The 14,616-nt window shown below is 35.9% G+C and overlaps 1 protein-coding gene across 1 annotated transcript in view; it reads left to right on the top strand.

Annotated features, from left to right (window-relative positions):
• Positions 1 to 14,616, top strand: part of LOC109048827 (dynein axonemal heavy chain 5-like) — a 154,258-nt gene that overhangs the window by 64,548 nt on the left and 75,094 nt on the right. Inside the window, 18 exon segments of the mRNA XM_042755715.1 lie at positions 2 to 220; positions 531 to 593; positions 967 to 1,205; positions 1,737 to 1,977; positions 2,082 to 2,281; positions 2,861 to 3,014; positions 5,492 to 5,655; positions 5,905 to 6,061; positions 6,239 to 6,451; positions 6,557 to 6,781; positions 7,428 to 7,600; positions 8,511 to 8,689; positions 8,975 to 9,162; positions 10,050 to 10,244; positions 10,947 to 11,081; positions 11,237 to 11,344; positions 11,495 to 11,648; positions 11,773 to 11,919. Of these exon segments, the coding sequence (XP_042611649.1) occupies positions 2 to 220; positions 531 to 593; positions 967 to 1,205; positions 1,737 to 1,977; positions 2,082 to 2,281; positions 2,861 to 3,014; positions 5,492 to 5,655; positions 5,905 to 6,061; positions 6,239 to 6,451; positions 6,557 to 6,781; positions 7,428 to 7,600; positions 8,511 to 8,689; positions 8,975 to 9,162; positions 10,050 to 10,244; positions 10,947 to 11,081; positions 11,237 to 11,344; positions 11,495 to 11,648; positions 11,773 to 11,919 (3,154 nt within the window).

Raw genomic sequence — 14,616 nt, 5'->3', positions numbered from 1 at the left:
GGAATCGTACAGCATGCTACATAAATATGGATTGTTGATTGCCAAAGAGGAAGCAGACAAAGTTGACACACTTCGATACACCTGGGAGAAACTGCTTTCCCGTAGCACAGAGGTGCAGAATGAGCTGGTGTCCCTTCAACCAAACTTCAGGGGAGAACTCATCAGAAACGTTGAGATCTTTGTGGAAGACTGCCAACTCTTCTACCATGACTATGACAGGGTGAGTCCTGAGAGGCACTCTATCCATCCACTTCTCTCACTTTGAGATGTTCCTTCAGGAAATCACAGTTTCAAGCCCAAACACAATTATTTTCCTGCATTTATATTCTTTTGGGCGTTCTGTAATATAAAATTGCTATAAATCAAATCACACAAAAATCTAAGTTATTCTTTGAAGAAACTGTGGTTATACAAATGGTAATCAATAAGCCAAAAACAATGGTTACTACACTTTTACTACAATAAAACCATGGTTAATTTTAACAATATGTGCGTATGTTTTTCTGGTTTTGCACATGTCAAATCCTCAGGATGGTCCCATGGTGGTTGGATTGGCTCCCCAGGATGCTAGTGACAGGCTTATTATGTTTCAGGTACAGTATCCTGTAATTTATCATGTCTGTTTCCATAAACATAACTTGAATTTCATTGAAATGCTATTATGATATAACTCTACATGCTATCATAACATTAACATGGTCAATTTATTCTCAATGGTTAATTGGTCAATTAGAAAAAAAAAAATGGTGGACTGCACTGAAAAAAAGAGAAACGAAAGTGACATTTGAATTTGAATCATTTATTTGAAGTGCATTTTTATACTGGTCTAATCTATTATTATTATTAAATTTATATACATATTATTCATTATTATATGCTTAATGTTGTGTACATATTTTTTGTTCATGTACATATAAATTAATGCTTGCTTTAGGTTATTTACTAAAATGGTCCGGTGTTCCACAGAATCGCTTTGACAACCTGTTCCGCAAGTACATAACATACACAGGTGGGGAGGAGCTCTTTGGCCTACCTGTTACCCAGCACCCTCAGTTGCTTGAGATCAGGAAACAGTTGACACTTCTCCAAAAGCTCTATGGGCTCTACAACAGTGTCATTGACACAGTCAATGGCTACTATGACATCTCATGGGCCGACATCAATATTGACAGAATCAACAATGAACTACTTGAGTTTCAGTCAAGGTAAGAAGGTTACAGAAGTCAAACTAAATTTCTGAATATCCACTTTCTGGCAGTCATATAATAAGTTACACAGAAAAGCATGAACGCACCAGGGGATTTCAATTGTGCTGGTCTGTTCTGGGTAATCGCAGAAACTTCTCAGAGAATAGAATCATTATCCATGCCTGTCAAGGACTGAAATTAAAGTCAGCTGTTTTGGAAGTACCAGTGTAACACAATAATCTTTTCATAATAACAGGATGAATTAAGAGTTTACTGTCAGATTTAATTTACATATATTTTAGTTCTGTACAATGGGAATGAACATTTATGGTTTACAACAAGTCATTTGCAGTCAGCAAGGTTTATGCACAGTCAGACAACATTCATTTTTCACTGATAGTGGACACCATTTTACAAATCTAATAATATTTATCTTTAAACATGAAATCAGGCATAACAATGAACAATGCACCCAGTGCAATATTCGGCATATGCATTACCCAGCTGAGGTAAAGAGTTTTTTATTTTTTTTTATTTTTTTTTTGGCAGGTGCCGTAAGCTGCCACGGGCCCTTAAAGAGTGGCAGGCATTTCTGGACCTCAAAAAAACTATTGATGACTTTAGCGAGTGCTGCCCCCTGCTGGATCTAATGACTAACAAAGCCATGATGACACGTCACTGGAAGAGGATTACTGAGGTTACAGGTCACACCTTTGAAGTCGAAACTGATAACTTCAAGCTCCGCAACATCATGGAAGCCCCACTGCTGAAGTACAAAGAAGAAATTGAGGTCAGAATTTTATTTTATAGATATCGATAGATAGATCGGAGTTTTGGCCTTAAAGCTCTTTATTTCACAAAACTCCTTAATAAGTGTAACAACCATTTGTGCAGGACATCTGTATTAGTGCTGTAAAGGAGCGTGACATCGAGCAGAAACTCAAGCAAGTAATTGCGGAATGGGACAACAAGACCTTTACCTTTGCCCACTTTAAAACCAGAGGTGAGCTCCTTCTGAGAGGAGACAGCACATCCGAGATCATTACTAACATGGAGGACAGTCTGATGATGCTTGGCTCCCTTATGAGTAACAGGTGAGTCGTTAGACCAACATTTAATTTCTCTGGAAAATTCTACTATCTGTGCAGTTACTGTAGTTTATTTCTAGTGATATCCACAGTGGTTTTACGATAGTCTGTTAGGTAGAATTGTCCTTTTTTTTTCTTAAGTAACTTTGCCACTACATATTAATTAAAGGTATTAGTAGATTCTCTGCTTAATACGCATCTGCTAACACTTTATTTTGATGGTCCCCTAACAGACATTCTACTGACTATAAGTAACTTTGCATGGACATGTCAACTTATTGTACTAATCCTAACCCTAACCTAACAGTCTACTAATAGTCTAATGAGAGTTAGTTGACATGTAGTTGCAAATTTACCTATAGTTATTAGAATGTCAGAAAGTGGACTATTGTAATAAAGTGTAACATTATTTACTTGAGAATTTTGCAAATTGACTGTGTTGTGGCATTACATTTAAATGTACATGCAGCGATTTATGTCTTGTCTTCAGTACACTTAAAAAAAAACATATCTATCAAATGGAATGAATCAATACCAGTTATGAAGCATATCCACTGATGCCCATGACATTGTGTCTCTCTGTAGATACAATACACCCTTCAAAGCTCAGATCCAGAAATGGGTTCAGAACCTCTCTAACACAACAGATATCATTGAGAACTGGATGACTGTGCAAAACCTCTGGATTTACCTCGAGGCTGTTTTTGTTGGTGGAGACATAGCCAAACAGCTGCCGAAGGTAATATCAGTAATTCAGTCTTCCGTACATTGACACCTAGATTTTAACCATCATACTGAAAGTGAATAAACAATGGGGAAAAGAGTGAAGAAACAAGACTAGGTCAAAATAATGACTGATTTTAAACCCACATATCCCATGTGAGTATCATTGCTCAATGTGTTAGAGCATGTTTACTAACTGCCTGATATGCAGTGAATCTGCTTATATCAGTTAAAGATTAATGTTGTTCATTTTTATGATTATTTAAACTGTGTCTTATTTAATAGGCTTTCTTTAACTCCCTTTCTTAAACCCTTTCTTTAAAATCTCCTCTCCTCAATTGTAAGTCGCTTTGGATAAAAATGTGTGCTAAGTGTCTGCTTACATTTTTAAAAATGTTACAAGACAAGATGGATTTTACGATATGTTTGTTGTGTTTTTCTCCATAATCGAAAAGCATAATAAACTCATTATAATTACATACCGGTACTTCAAATGGTTTAAAAATGCACTTTATGATTGAAACAATATATACTTACACTTAGGTGATATGACCAAAATCTTATTTCACGGTATGAAAAATTTTATTTCCCAATAACAATATACATTTACATTTACATTTACATTTAGTCATTTAGCAGACGCTTTTATCCAAAGCGACTTACAAATGAGGACAATGGAAGCAATCAAAAACAACAAAAGAGCAATTATATATAAGTGCTATAACAAGTCTCAGTTAGCCTAAACACAGTACATGTAGCAAGGGCTTTTAAATAATATAATAAATAAAAAGAAAACAGATAGAATAGAAAAAGAATAGAGCAAGCTAATGTTAGAGGTCTTTTTTATAATTGTATAATAAATGAAAAGAAAATAGATAGAATACAAAAAGATTAGAAAGGTAGTTACATTTTTTTTTTTTTTTTTTTTTTTTAATAGAATTAGAATAGTGAGTGAAAAAAGTTGGAGGGTCAAATAAAGATGGAAGAGATGTGTTTTATGCCGATTCTTGAAGATGGCTAAGGACTCAGCTGCTCGGATTGAGTTGGGCAGGTCATTCCACCAGGAGGGAACATTTAATTTAAAAGTCCGTAAAAGTGACTTTGTGCTTCTTTGGGATGGCACAATCAAGCAATGTTCACTTGCAGAACGCAAGCTTCTAGAGGGCACATAAGTCTGAAGTAATGAATTTAGGTAAAGGGGTGCAGAGCCAGTGGTGGTTTTGTATGCAAACAATGTATATAATATAATATACAATATATATCTCAATCTAGTTTTATTTTATTTTATTTTATTTTATTTTATTTTATTTTATTTTTGAAAATAAGAACAAAGAAGCAAATTACAAACAATAGGACAAATACAATAGAACAGAGATTTAATTTTTTTTTTTTTTTTTTTTTTTTTTTTTTTTACTTTTTCAGCTACAGTAGGTTTATTTAGCCTAAAGGCCCATTCACACCAAGAACGATAACTATAAAGATAACGATATTAGCGTCCACACCAGCGAACGATATCTTCTGTTTATTCTAAGGGCACGCTCGTCTGCTGCTTTAAATTCTCGAGCTCGTTACAGCAGGATGGATTCTGATTGGCTTTGATTTCTTTGTCTTTATCGTTATAGTTGTGGTGTGGACTCTGCTGTTCTTTAATACTGAAAACAATTTTAAAGAACTATATCTTTATCATTATCTTTATAGTTCTCATCCTTGGTGTAAACGGGCTTTAGCATGTAGCAATTTATGCTACAGAAATTGAATAATCAAGTGTAAAACTAAACACTGTGTGTTCTTCACTATATGTATCAAATATGAACTGATTCTTATGAAAGATACAAAGTTATTCAGTCAAGAGCAGTGAGTGATTTTTTAGTGTCTTTTGTTGTTTAATTAACATTATTAACATAGACAGCAGCAGGTTAATTAGAATGCTGTCCCTTTAAGACCGAATGCACGGATCCAATATATTGTACTGATACACATCCGGTTTTCACCCAACTGTTTGTTTATTTAACACATAACTAACTGTGTTTATGTGAATAATCCACACGATTTTGACATAACTGTGTGTGTTATGTGACCATTCAAGTGCTATAAGACACGAAAGAGAACTGAATTAGTGATCGAATGCTAGCGCATGAGCACCACATCAAGTTCTTTTCATATCTTATTAAGCTTAATATCTCTATTTAACATCAACTCATCCCACTCTTTATTTTCTCATGCATGCATGTTTTGTTACTCTTAATGTGTATAACTTTCAACTAGTACTGTGCTACATGGATATATTTGCATACTGTGAAATAAACAATAGCAAAATTTCTAACGATAGACACGTTATACCGTCATACCAATGTATACCATCATACCACCCAGCCCTACTTATAGTAAAATAATTACCCTGTTTTTGCATTACAAAAATTAGATTTTTATCAGTTTAATTAATACTAATGAGAAAATCTTTTTAACAATGTCAAATGAATCTTTCCATTTTAGGAGGCAAAGCGGTTCTCCAACATTGATAAATCCTGGGTGAAAATCATGACTCGAGCTCATGAAATGCCTAATGTAGTCCAGTCGTGTGTTGGAGATGAGACTATGGGTCAGCTGCTGCCTCACCTGCTGGAACAGTTAGAGATGTGTCAAAAATCTCTCACAGGGTACGTCACACATCTGTTTGTTACTCAAGACCTTTTTTCAGGATTCAGCAGTTTTTTTTTTACCAAGATGCACCTGGGAACTTTGCAGTTCTGTTGTCACAGGTGACAGTAGGTTGAGTGGGGAATTAAATCTGTGATAAACAAGTTTGCCAGCGTTTTTGATTTCTGAAATCTCATATTTTTGAGTTGCAGTTTTTGTGAGGTTGAGTTCAAAGTGCAGCTAATTTAAGCTTTTTTTCTACTTTGCAGGTATCTGGAGAAGAAGCGATTGCTATTTCCACGTTTCTTCTTTGTGTCAGATCCTGCCCTGCTGGAGATTTTGGGCCAAGCATCTGACTCACACACCATCCAGGCTCACCTGCTCAACATCTTTGACAACATCAAATGTGTCCGCTTCCATGAAAAGGTGAACACTACTTTAAATAAGCAAAATATAACTCTCTGACCTTCCTTTCCAGTAATTTAGACATGCTGGAACAGTTGCTGCCTGTTATTGTCATGTTTCAGGATTATTCTTTAAATATTTACTTAAAATTATCTGCTGCAAAATTAAACCAGCATTATTGCAACAATTTGCTTTTAGATGTATGATAAGATTCTGGCAATATCATCCCGAGAAGGTGAGACAGTTGAGCTGGACAGGCCCGTCATAGCAGAGGGCAATGTGGAGGTCTGGCTTAATGCACTACTGAAAGAATCCCAGAGGTCTTTGCACCTTGTCATCCGTCAGGCTGCACTTGCCATTCAAGACTCTGGCTTTGAGCTGATCACATTTTTGGACTCCTTTCCTGCACAGGTAGTGACAAAATAGTGACAGTGATCACTTGTGACCACAACTTGTTCTGTAAATTAAGCAAAATGATATAGTATATTAACCAGACTTCTGGTTTATTTTATCTAGGTTGGTTTACTGGGAATCCAGATGATCTGGACGAAGGATTCTGAGGATGCTTTGAGCAATGCCAGATATGACCGTAAGGTCATGGCTAAAACCAACCATTTTTTTCTTGTGCTCCTCAACAATTTGATTGACATGACCACAAAGGACCTTGGAGCTGTTGAAAGGACAAAATATGAAACACTAATCACCATTCACGTGCACCAGAGAGACATATTTGATGATTTGGTGAGTGCCTTAAGGTGATGATATACAGGGCAGCTTTTTGAGCAATGTTGCATGGGCAACGTTGGCGTCAATGGGCAACCAGGTGAGACACAGGGCTATGACCGATCAGAAGTATCCAGATAGAAATTTGTTGCCCAATTTTCAATGGAAAAGTGCCCAAGCAACATTGCTTAAAAAAGTTGCCTATGTATCCAGATTCTATTAATCCAATTTATATGGTATATGCTATGATTGCTCAGTAACAACTTAATTTAAGGTCTTGCCTCGTTATTATTCTAATAAAGTTTCTGCATTGTTGTCAGTTGGTCATTTGAGTTCAGCATGTAAGGATTTTAGAACTTTATTATCCTTTTTTAAACAAACCTCAATTTTTAAAGCTTTGCAATTGCCAATTTACAAAAGGCAATTAAGCTAATGACAGGCACCCAAATTACAAAATTGCAGTCACTTTTGGGTTTGTTTCTTAATGTCTTAAACTTAAATAAGCTTCCTCCTAATTTGAATGTCAACTGGCAAGGTCGGATGTCTTAATATCTCATGACTGAATGGCAAACAGCACTCAGACAGTTCTAAGCATTTGTAGACATGTCTTTGAGACAACTCTAAAAGATAACCACTCAGCAAAACCTAATCTCTTGTCACACAGTGTCGTTTGCACATCAAAAGTCCCACAGACTTTGAATGGTTGAAGCAATGCCGCTTTTACTTTAATGAAGACTCGGATAAGATGATGATCAACATCACTGACGTGGGTTTCGAGTACCAGAATGAGTTTCTTGGCTGCACCGACAGGCTGGTCATCACTCCTCTCACTGACAGGTGCTGCTGGCAATTACAAGCTTGTTTACCTCTGTTTTTCCTCTGTGGGGCCATTTATGTATAATTACAATTCAGATGTGATTTCTTATAGATCATACAATTATAAATTGTGCCCAGAACAAAATGCAAAAGTCCAAGAAAAGGATTAGCATAAGAAATTATATTTTTCATAAGGTAAATTAATATTCACAATGGTGATTCTCCTTAAATTATGATTACTGTAATATGTGTTGTAATACTATGGTTTTTAAAATGTAAATATTCATAAATTAAAGGCTGCTCAACAAATACTACTAGTATGTATAAAAACTGAAATAATATTTCACTTTACAATAATGAGAATTATGTTTTATTTATTTATTGCATTACGATAATGAGAATTTAGGCCTTAATTGTCACAATATTATCACAATGCAAAAAAATAGACCTAATGGTCCTTAAGCTATATATATATATATATATATATATATATATATATATATATATATATATATATATATATATATATATATATATATTTCATACAGTCAATCAGTATTTTGTCTTGTGTTCTCATAAAAATAAAAAATAAAAAATAAAACAATCTGAACATCTTAAAGCCTCTAAAAAGCAAAATTGCATAAAATATTACACTAAGTTTTTGTTTTTGTTTTTTTCTTCAGAGTAAATGTATGGAATTAAAGAGGAACATTTTATTGTAAATATGCTAAATGCATATGCCAATAACAGAAAAAAAACAACAACAACAAGTTGTAATAAGTACATCTGAATGCCTCATATGTTATGAGTGTTCAAATATTTTTACTGGATAACAAAATGTTTCTTTGCAGTGCAAATGCTACTTTATGATTAAGATTAACATATATTAATCTCTGCATGATATTAAATCCATTTTCAATATATTTCCCAGATGCTACATTACTTTAGCTCAAGCTCTGGGAATGAGCATGGGTGGAGCCCCTGCTGGGCCAGCAGGGACAGGAAAGACAGAAACCACTAAGGACATGGGCCGCTGCCTGGGCAAATATGTGGTGGTATTCAACTGCTCCGACCAGATGGACTTCAGAGGCTTGGGCAGAATATTCAAAGGTGCCACATGTGTGCTCAATGCACATTTTAAAAACAAATTTAACTTTATTATTGCAAGTTAAATAAAATCATATTCATCTAATGTAATCATAAATGACAAAACATGTGAACTCTGTAAGTAATCATCTCTAATTCATTACCCATAAGCAAGTAATTTTCAGATGATATAGTGTGTGAAATTAAACATGAGTAACCCATTTCTTTGATTTTTGTCCTTTTATTAGAATATTAATGTTCTTTTTGCATGCTTGAAGATGATGATTTTTATTTTTTATTTCTTTCTAGGTCTTGCTCAATCTGGCTCCTGGGGTTGTTTTGATGAGTTTAACCGTATCGATCTGCCAGTGCTTTCAGTAGCAGCTCAGCAAATCGCCATTGTGCTCACCTGCAAGAAAGAACGGCGGAAGAACTTCATCTTTACAGATGGAGATAACGTGGAGATGAACCCAGAATTTGGCATATTCCTCACCATGGTGAGCTGGTGTCTTTAAAACATCACTCATCTCACAAATATATACTTTAACACTAGGAAGTAGGAACTCAACTTTGACTGCACATCAACTGAATTCTGTATTATTGTGGCAAGTTGCAATGTGTTATTTATTGGTGGCTTTTATCATATTGCCACTCTTTTAAAAAAAAAAAAGAAAAGAAAAAAAAGCAATTAAAAATGAAAAAATTTCTAAAAACAATAAACCACTGAAGCTATGTGTAACCATAATTTTTATCACTAATAAGGCCATACAATAAGATGCAGAGAACATTATTTATGCTTGGTAAATTCCTTCCGTTTCTTTTTAATATTTTATAGAACACATTAAACATTTTACAGTTACTTATAGACATCTCATTTAGACACAGCTACTTATCTCATTACTGTTTGTGAAAATCTGTGCGAAACATCTGTCCAATGAATTGGTGGTTCGATTGGAAAAAAGGTTACACATTAGATTAGATTAGATTATATTATATTAGATTAGATTAGATTAAATTAGATTAGATTAGATTAAATTCAACTTTATTGTCATTGCACATTTAAGGTACAAGGCAACGAAATGCAGTTAGCTTCTAACCAGAAGTGCAATAAGCAGTAAGTACAGGATATACAGTGTCTACAATATGTTACAAATGTACAATCAATATACAGATAATGCAGTACTGTGGACATAATTTACAGATTTTTAAATACTATCAGCCTGATATACAGATAGCTGTACTATGAACATACTCTACAGATGGATTATGTAATAAGTGTATGTACACTATAAGCAGAAACTATGAACATATGAACATCATGAACATCATTTACACACATATATAGTATGTTGTTATTTTGACTTTTTTTTCTCCTTCTGTTCAGAATCCTGGATATGCAGGGAGGCAGGAACTTCCAGAGAATCTGAAAATTAACTTCCGCTCAGTGGCGATGATGGTTCCTGACAGACAGATAATTATCAGAGTGAAACTGGCTAGCTGTGGCTTCATTGACAATATTGAACTAGCCAGGAAATTCTTCACTCTATACAAGCTGTGCGAGGAGCAGCTCTCTAAACAGGTGACTGTCATTAGTAGCAATATAACTAGTAATATATATATATATATATATATATATATATATATATATATATATATATATATATATATATATATATATATATATATATATATATAACTACATAACTAACAATCAAATATTCAGTGAGTTCTGCCCTGCTCATTGTGAACTAGATTAACAAGTAAGGCTAGAAAATACAGTAAACTGTTCTTGTTCAGGAGCGTGTGACAATGACACTATCCAGGTACCCATAGTATAAACATAGTATTTTTAATTGCTTTCAAATCTTTATCTAAATCTTGACAAGTGTATGCTGTGGATTAAATGTGTCAGTCCTCATGCTTGAATAAACTTGTACATCATTATATATAACTTAATTTACATATTGAATAAGGTTTTGGTAGAGGTGAAAGTAACTAAACTTTTCCAAGTGCCATTGTGAGTATGTTGTAGGCATGTTAAGAATAGATATGTTCACTCACATAAAAACACTTGCAAAATAAGGCTTTTCTTTTTTTTTATTGAGATTAATAGTTTTTGCAGTTTTAAATCACAGTACTGCTTAATTTAAACAGCAATAAAATATGCTTTGCAATGTCATATTTCTTTTCAGCTAATTCATTAAAATTACTTTTTTAGTACATTTTACTGAAAATTATACTGTTGGTGAGCTTAAACTGGGTTTCCTTTATTTTCTCCTAGGTCCACTATGACTTCGGTCTCCGCAATATTCTGTCCGTCCTGCGCACACTTGGAGCAGCAAAACGGGCCAATCCTAATGATACAGAGTCTACTATTGTCATGAGAGTTCTGCGAGATATGAACCTGTCCAAACTGGTAAGAGTGCCAGCACGCATACAGACATAGTTTTCACATATGAGCAACCAATGGACCAAACAGTCATACCTCACGTCGCTCTCTGTTTGATAATAGTTTCTCTCTTATATCAGTATCAGAAATCATAACAGTGAAATGTGTCTCTGTCATTTTAGATTGATGAGGATGAGCCATTGTTCCTGAGTTTGATTGAGGATCTTTTCCCTGGAATTCAGTTGGATAAAGCTGGATACCCTGATCTGGAGTCAGCCATAGACAAACAGGTTGGAAAAAAAAAAAAAAAAATATATATATATATATATATATATATATATATATATATATATATTTTGAAACTTTTATTTGATTGATCATTAGAATTTACACCAAAATTACAACAAGGGATGTTTTTTTTTTCTTTTTTTTTCTACTAGGTAACTGAGGCTGGTCTAATCAATCACCCACCATGGAGGTTAAAGGTCATTCAGCTATATGAGACTCAAAGAGTTCGTCATGGGATGATGGCACTAGGACCCAGCGGAGCAGGAAAAACAACCTGCATTCATACCTTGATGAAGGCCATGACCGGTGAGAATTAGACATTAGGCACAAACACCAGCCGGCCATGATGTTACCATCAATATTTAATAGGTAATGTAAATATTACATGTTTTTAATTAATGTGTGATTTTGACTGTAAATTCATGTCTAGATTGTGGCCAGCCTCACAGAGAGATGCGCATGAACCCTAAAGCTATAACTGCACCTCAAATGTTTGGTCGACTTGATGTGGCAACCAATGACTGGACTGATGGAATCTTTTCCACTCTTTGGAGAAAAACACTCAGAGCAAAGAAAGGTAGATCACCTGTTAAAAAAAATAGAATATTTGAATTAGAATATTCATGAAACTTTTTTCAGCTCTAAAAACTGTATTTCCTGAGAGTATTTCACATATACAGTGCCCTCCAATAATATTGGCACCCTTGGTAAATATGAGCAAAGGCAGGTGTGAATATAAATCTGCATTGTTATAAATCTTGTTGATCTTTCATTCAAAAAATTCACTAAATTCAAATTTTTCATTGAAGTAAAACAATTGAACGTGGGAGGAAATTTACATTTTGAAATAAATGCGTGTTGGCCACAATTATTGGCACCCCTAGAAATGCTAAAACATCTCTGAAGTATATTCCCATTAATGTTTACATTTTTTTTTAGCACACCAGGGTGCATGAAATTGTCCAGCCATAATTTCCTGTTCCACAGGATTATAAATATAAGCACATAGGCCAAATTCCCTTAATCATCCATCACAAGGAGTAAAACCAAAGAATATAGTTCTGATGTACAGAACAAGATTGTTGAGCTTCACAAAATAGAAAGTGTCAGAATCAGAATCAGAAAGAACTTTATTGCCAAGTATGCTTGTGCATACAAGGAATTTGTTTTAGTGACATAAGCTTACAGTACACAGAGACAACAACACACAGACAAAATAAATAAATAAATAAATAATAATAATAATTTGCAAATCAATAAATTGTACAAACAATTGTGCTATAGATGATAATGGAATAGATTTGAGTAAGATGCAGGGGTGTTCTAGGATGGAGGGGTAACAAATAAATATAAGGATATTGCACATTTTTATTGCATAAGTGGGGAACATTTAACTGTTCATGAGGTAGATTGCCTGGGGGAAGAAACTGTTCTTGTGCCTGGCTGTTCTGGTATTTGCAGCTCTGTCTGTCAGGAAGCTGTTGATCCACTGACAGACAGTGGTTTGGGCAGGAGAAGGTTTGGGATGATAGTGTTAAAGGCCAAGCTGAAGTCCAGAAAACAGGATCCTCACATAAGTCCCTGGTCTGTCTAGATGTTGCAGAACATAATGCAGTCCAATGTTTACTGTATCGTCCACAGACCTGTTTGCTCTGTAGACAAACTGAAGAGGATCCAGTAAGGGTCCAGTAATGTCCTTCAGGTGGGCCAGCACCAATTTTTCTAATGACTTCATGATCACAGGCCTGTAGTCATTTAGTCCTGTAATTTTGGATTTATTTTTTGGGATGGGGATGATGGTGGAGCGTTTGAAGCATGAAGGGACTTCGCACAGCTCCAGTGATCTGTTGAAGATCTGTGTGAAGATGGGGGCCAGTTGGTCAGCAAAGGATTTCAGACAGACTGATGTAACACAATCTGGGCCTGGTGCTTTTTTCCTTTTCTACTTCCGGAAGACCTGTCGCACCTCCTCTTCGCTGATCTGAATTGCAGGTGTGGGGGAGAGGGGGGTTCCAGGAGGTGTGAATGGTAGTGTGGAGAGGTGTTCAGGGCAGGTAATGGGTGTTCTTTCAAACCTGCAGTAAAACTCGTTCAGATCGTCAGCCAGTTGTTGATTCTCCACAGTGCTGGGGGATGGTGTCTTGTAATTGGTGATCTCCTTCAGACTTTTCTCACACTGATGCTGAGTTGAGCTTATTTTTCCAGAATAATTCCTCTTTGCCACTCTGATCTCCTTTTCCAGTGTGTATTTAGCCTGTTTATACAAGACATTGTCCCCCTTCCTGTAAGCATCTTCTTTGGCCTGACGGACCTGTCTGAGTTTTGCAGTGAACCACGGTTTGTCATTGTTGCAAGTTAGATGAGTCCTGGTAGGAATACAGATATCCTCACAGAAACTGATATAAGATGTTACAGTCTCTGTGAGCTCGTCCAGATTGGTGGCAGCAGCTTCAAAAACACTCCAATCAGTGAGGTCAAAACAAGATTGTAAATTCTGCTCTGCTTCATTAGTCCATCTTTTTACAGTCCTCAATACAGGTTTAGCTGATTTTAGTTTCTGCCTGTAGGTCAGTATAAGATGAACCAAACAGTGATCAGAGCGCCCCAAAGCTGCTCGTGGAACAGAGTGATATGCATCCTTTATTGTGGTGTCACAGTGATCCAATATATTACTGTCTCTGGTGGGACATGTGATGTGCTGTCTGTGTTTTGGCAGTTCACGGGAGAGATTTGCTTTATTAAAGTCCCCGAGAATTATTAAAACAGAGTCCGTGTGTTGTTCTGTCTCTGTGATCTGATCAGCGAGTTTCTGTAAAGCTGAGCTCACGTGCGCTTGCGGAGGGATGTAAACACTCACCAGAATGAACGAGTGAAACTTCCGTGGCGAATAGAACGGCTTGCAGTTAATGAAGAGTGTTTCTAGATCTGAACAGCACATCTTCTTTAACACTGTTACACCTGTACTCCACCTTTCGTTGATGTAAAAGCATGTCCCGCCACCGCGCGATTTCCCTGTTGATTCTGCATCGTGGTCCAGCTGAAAGCCTGGCAGATGGAGCATGCTGTCTGGAATGGCGTCATTTAGCCAACACAGAGCAGCAGATTGTGAGAAATCCTTATTTGCCCGGGAGAGCAGAAGGAGTTTGTCTGTTTTGTTGGGTAGAGAGCGGAGATTTGCCAGATAGATGCTAGGCAACGGCGTTCGAAATCCACGTTTTCTGAGTTTCACAAGCGCGCCGGCTCTCTCTCCCCGTCTTCGCGTCCTGAAGCGCGT

The sequence above is a fragment of the Cyprinus carpio genome, unplaced genomic scaffold (genome assembly GCF_018340385.1).
Source record: "Cyprinus carpio isolate SPL01 unplaced genomic scaffold, ASM1834038v1 S000006746, whole genome shotgun sequence".
Lineage (NCBI taxonomy): Eukaryota > Metazoa > Chordata > Actinopteri > Cypriniformes > Cyprinidae > Cyprinus > Cyprinus carpio.
This window is presented reverse-complemented; position numbering and strand designations above follow the sequence as displayed.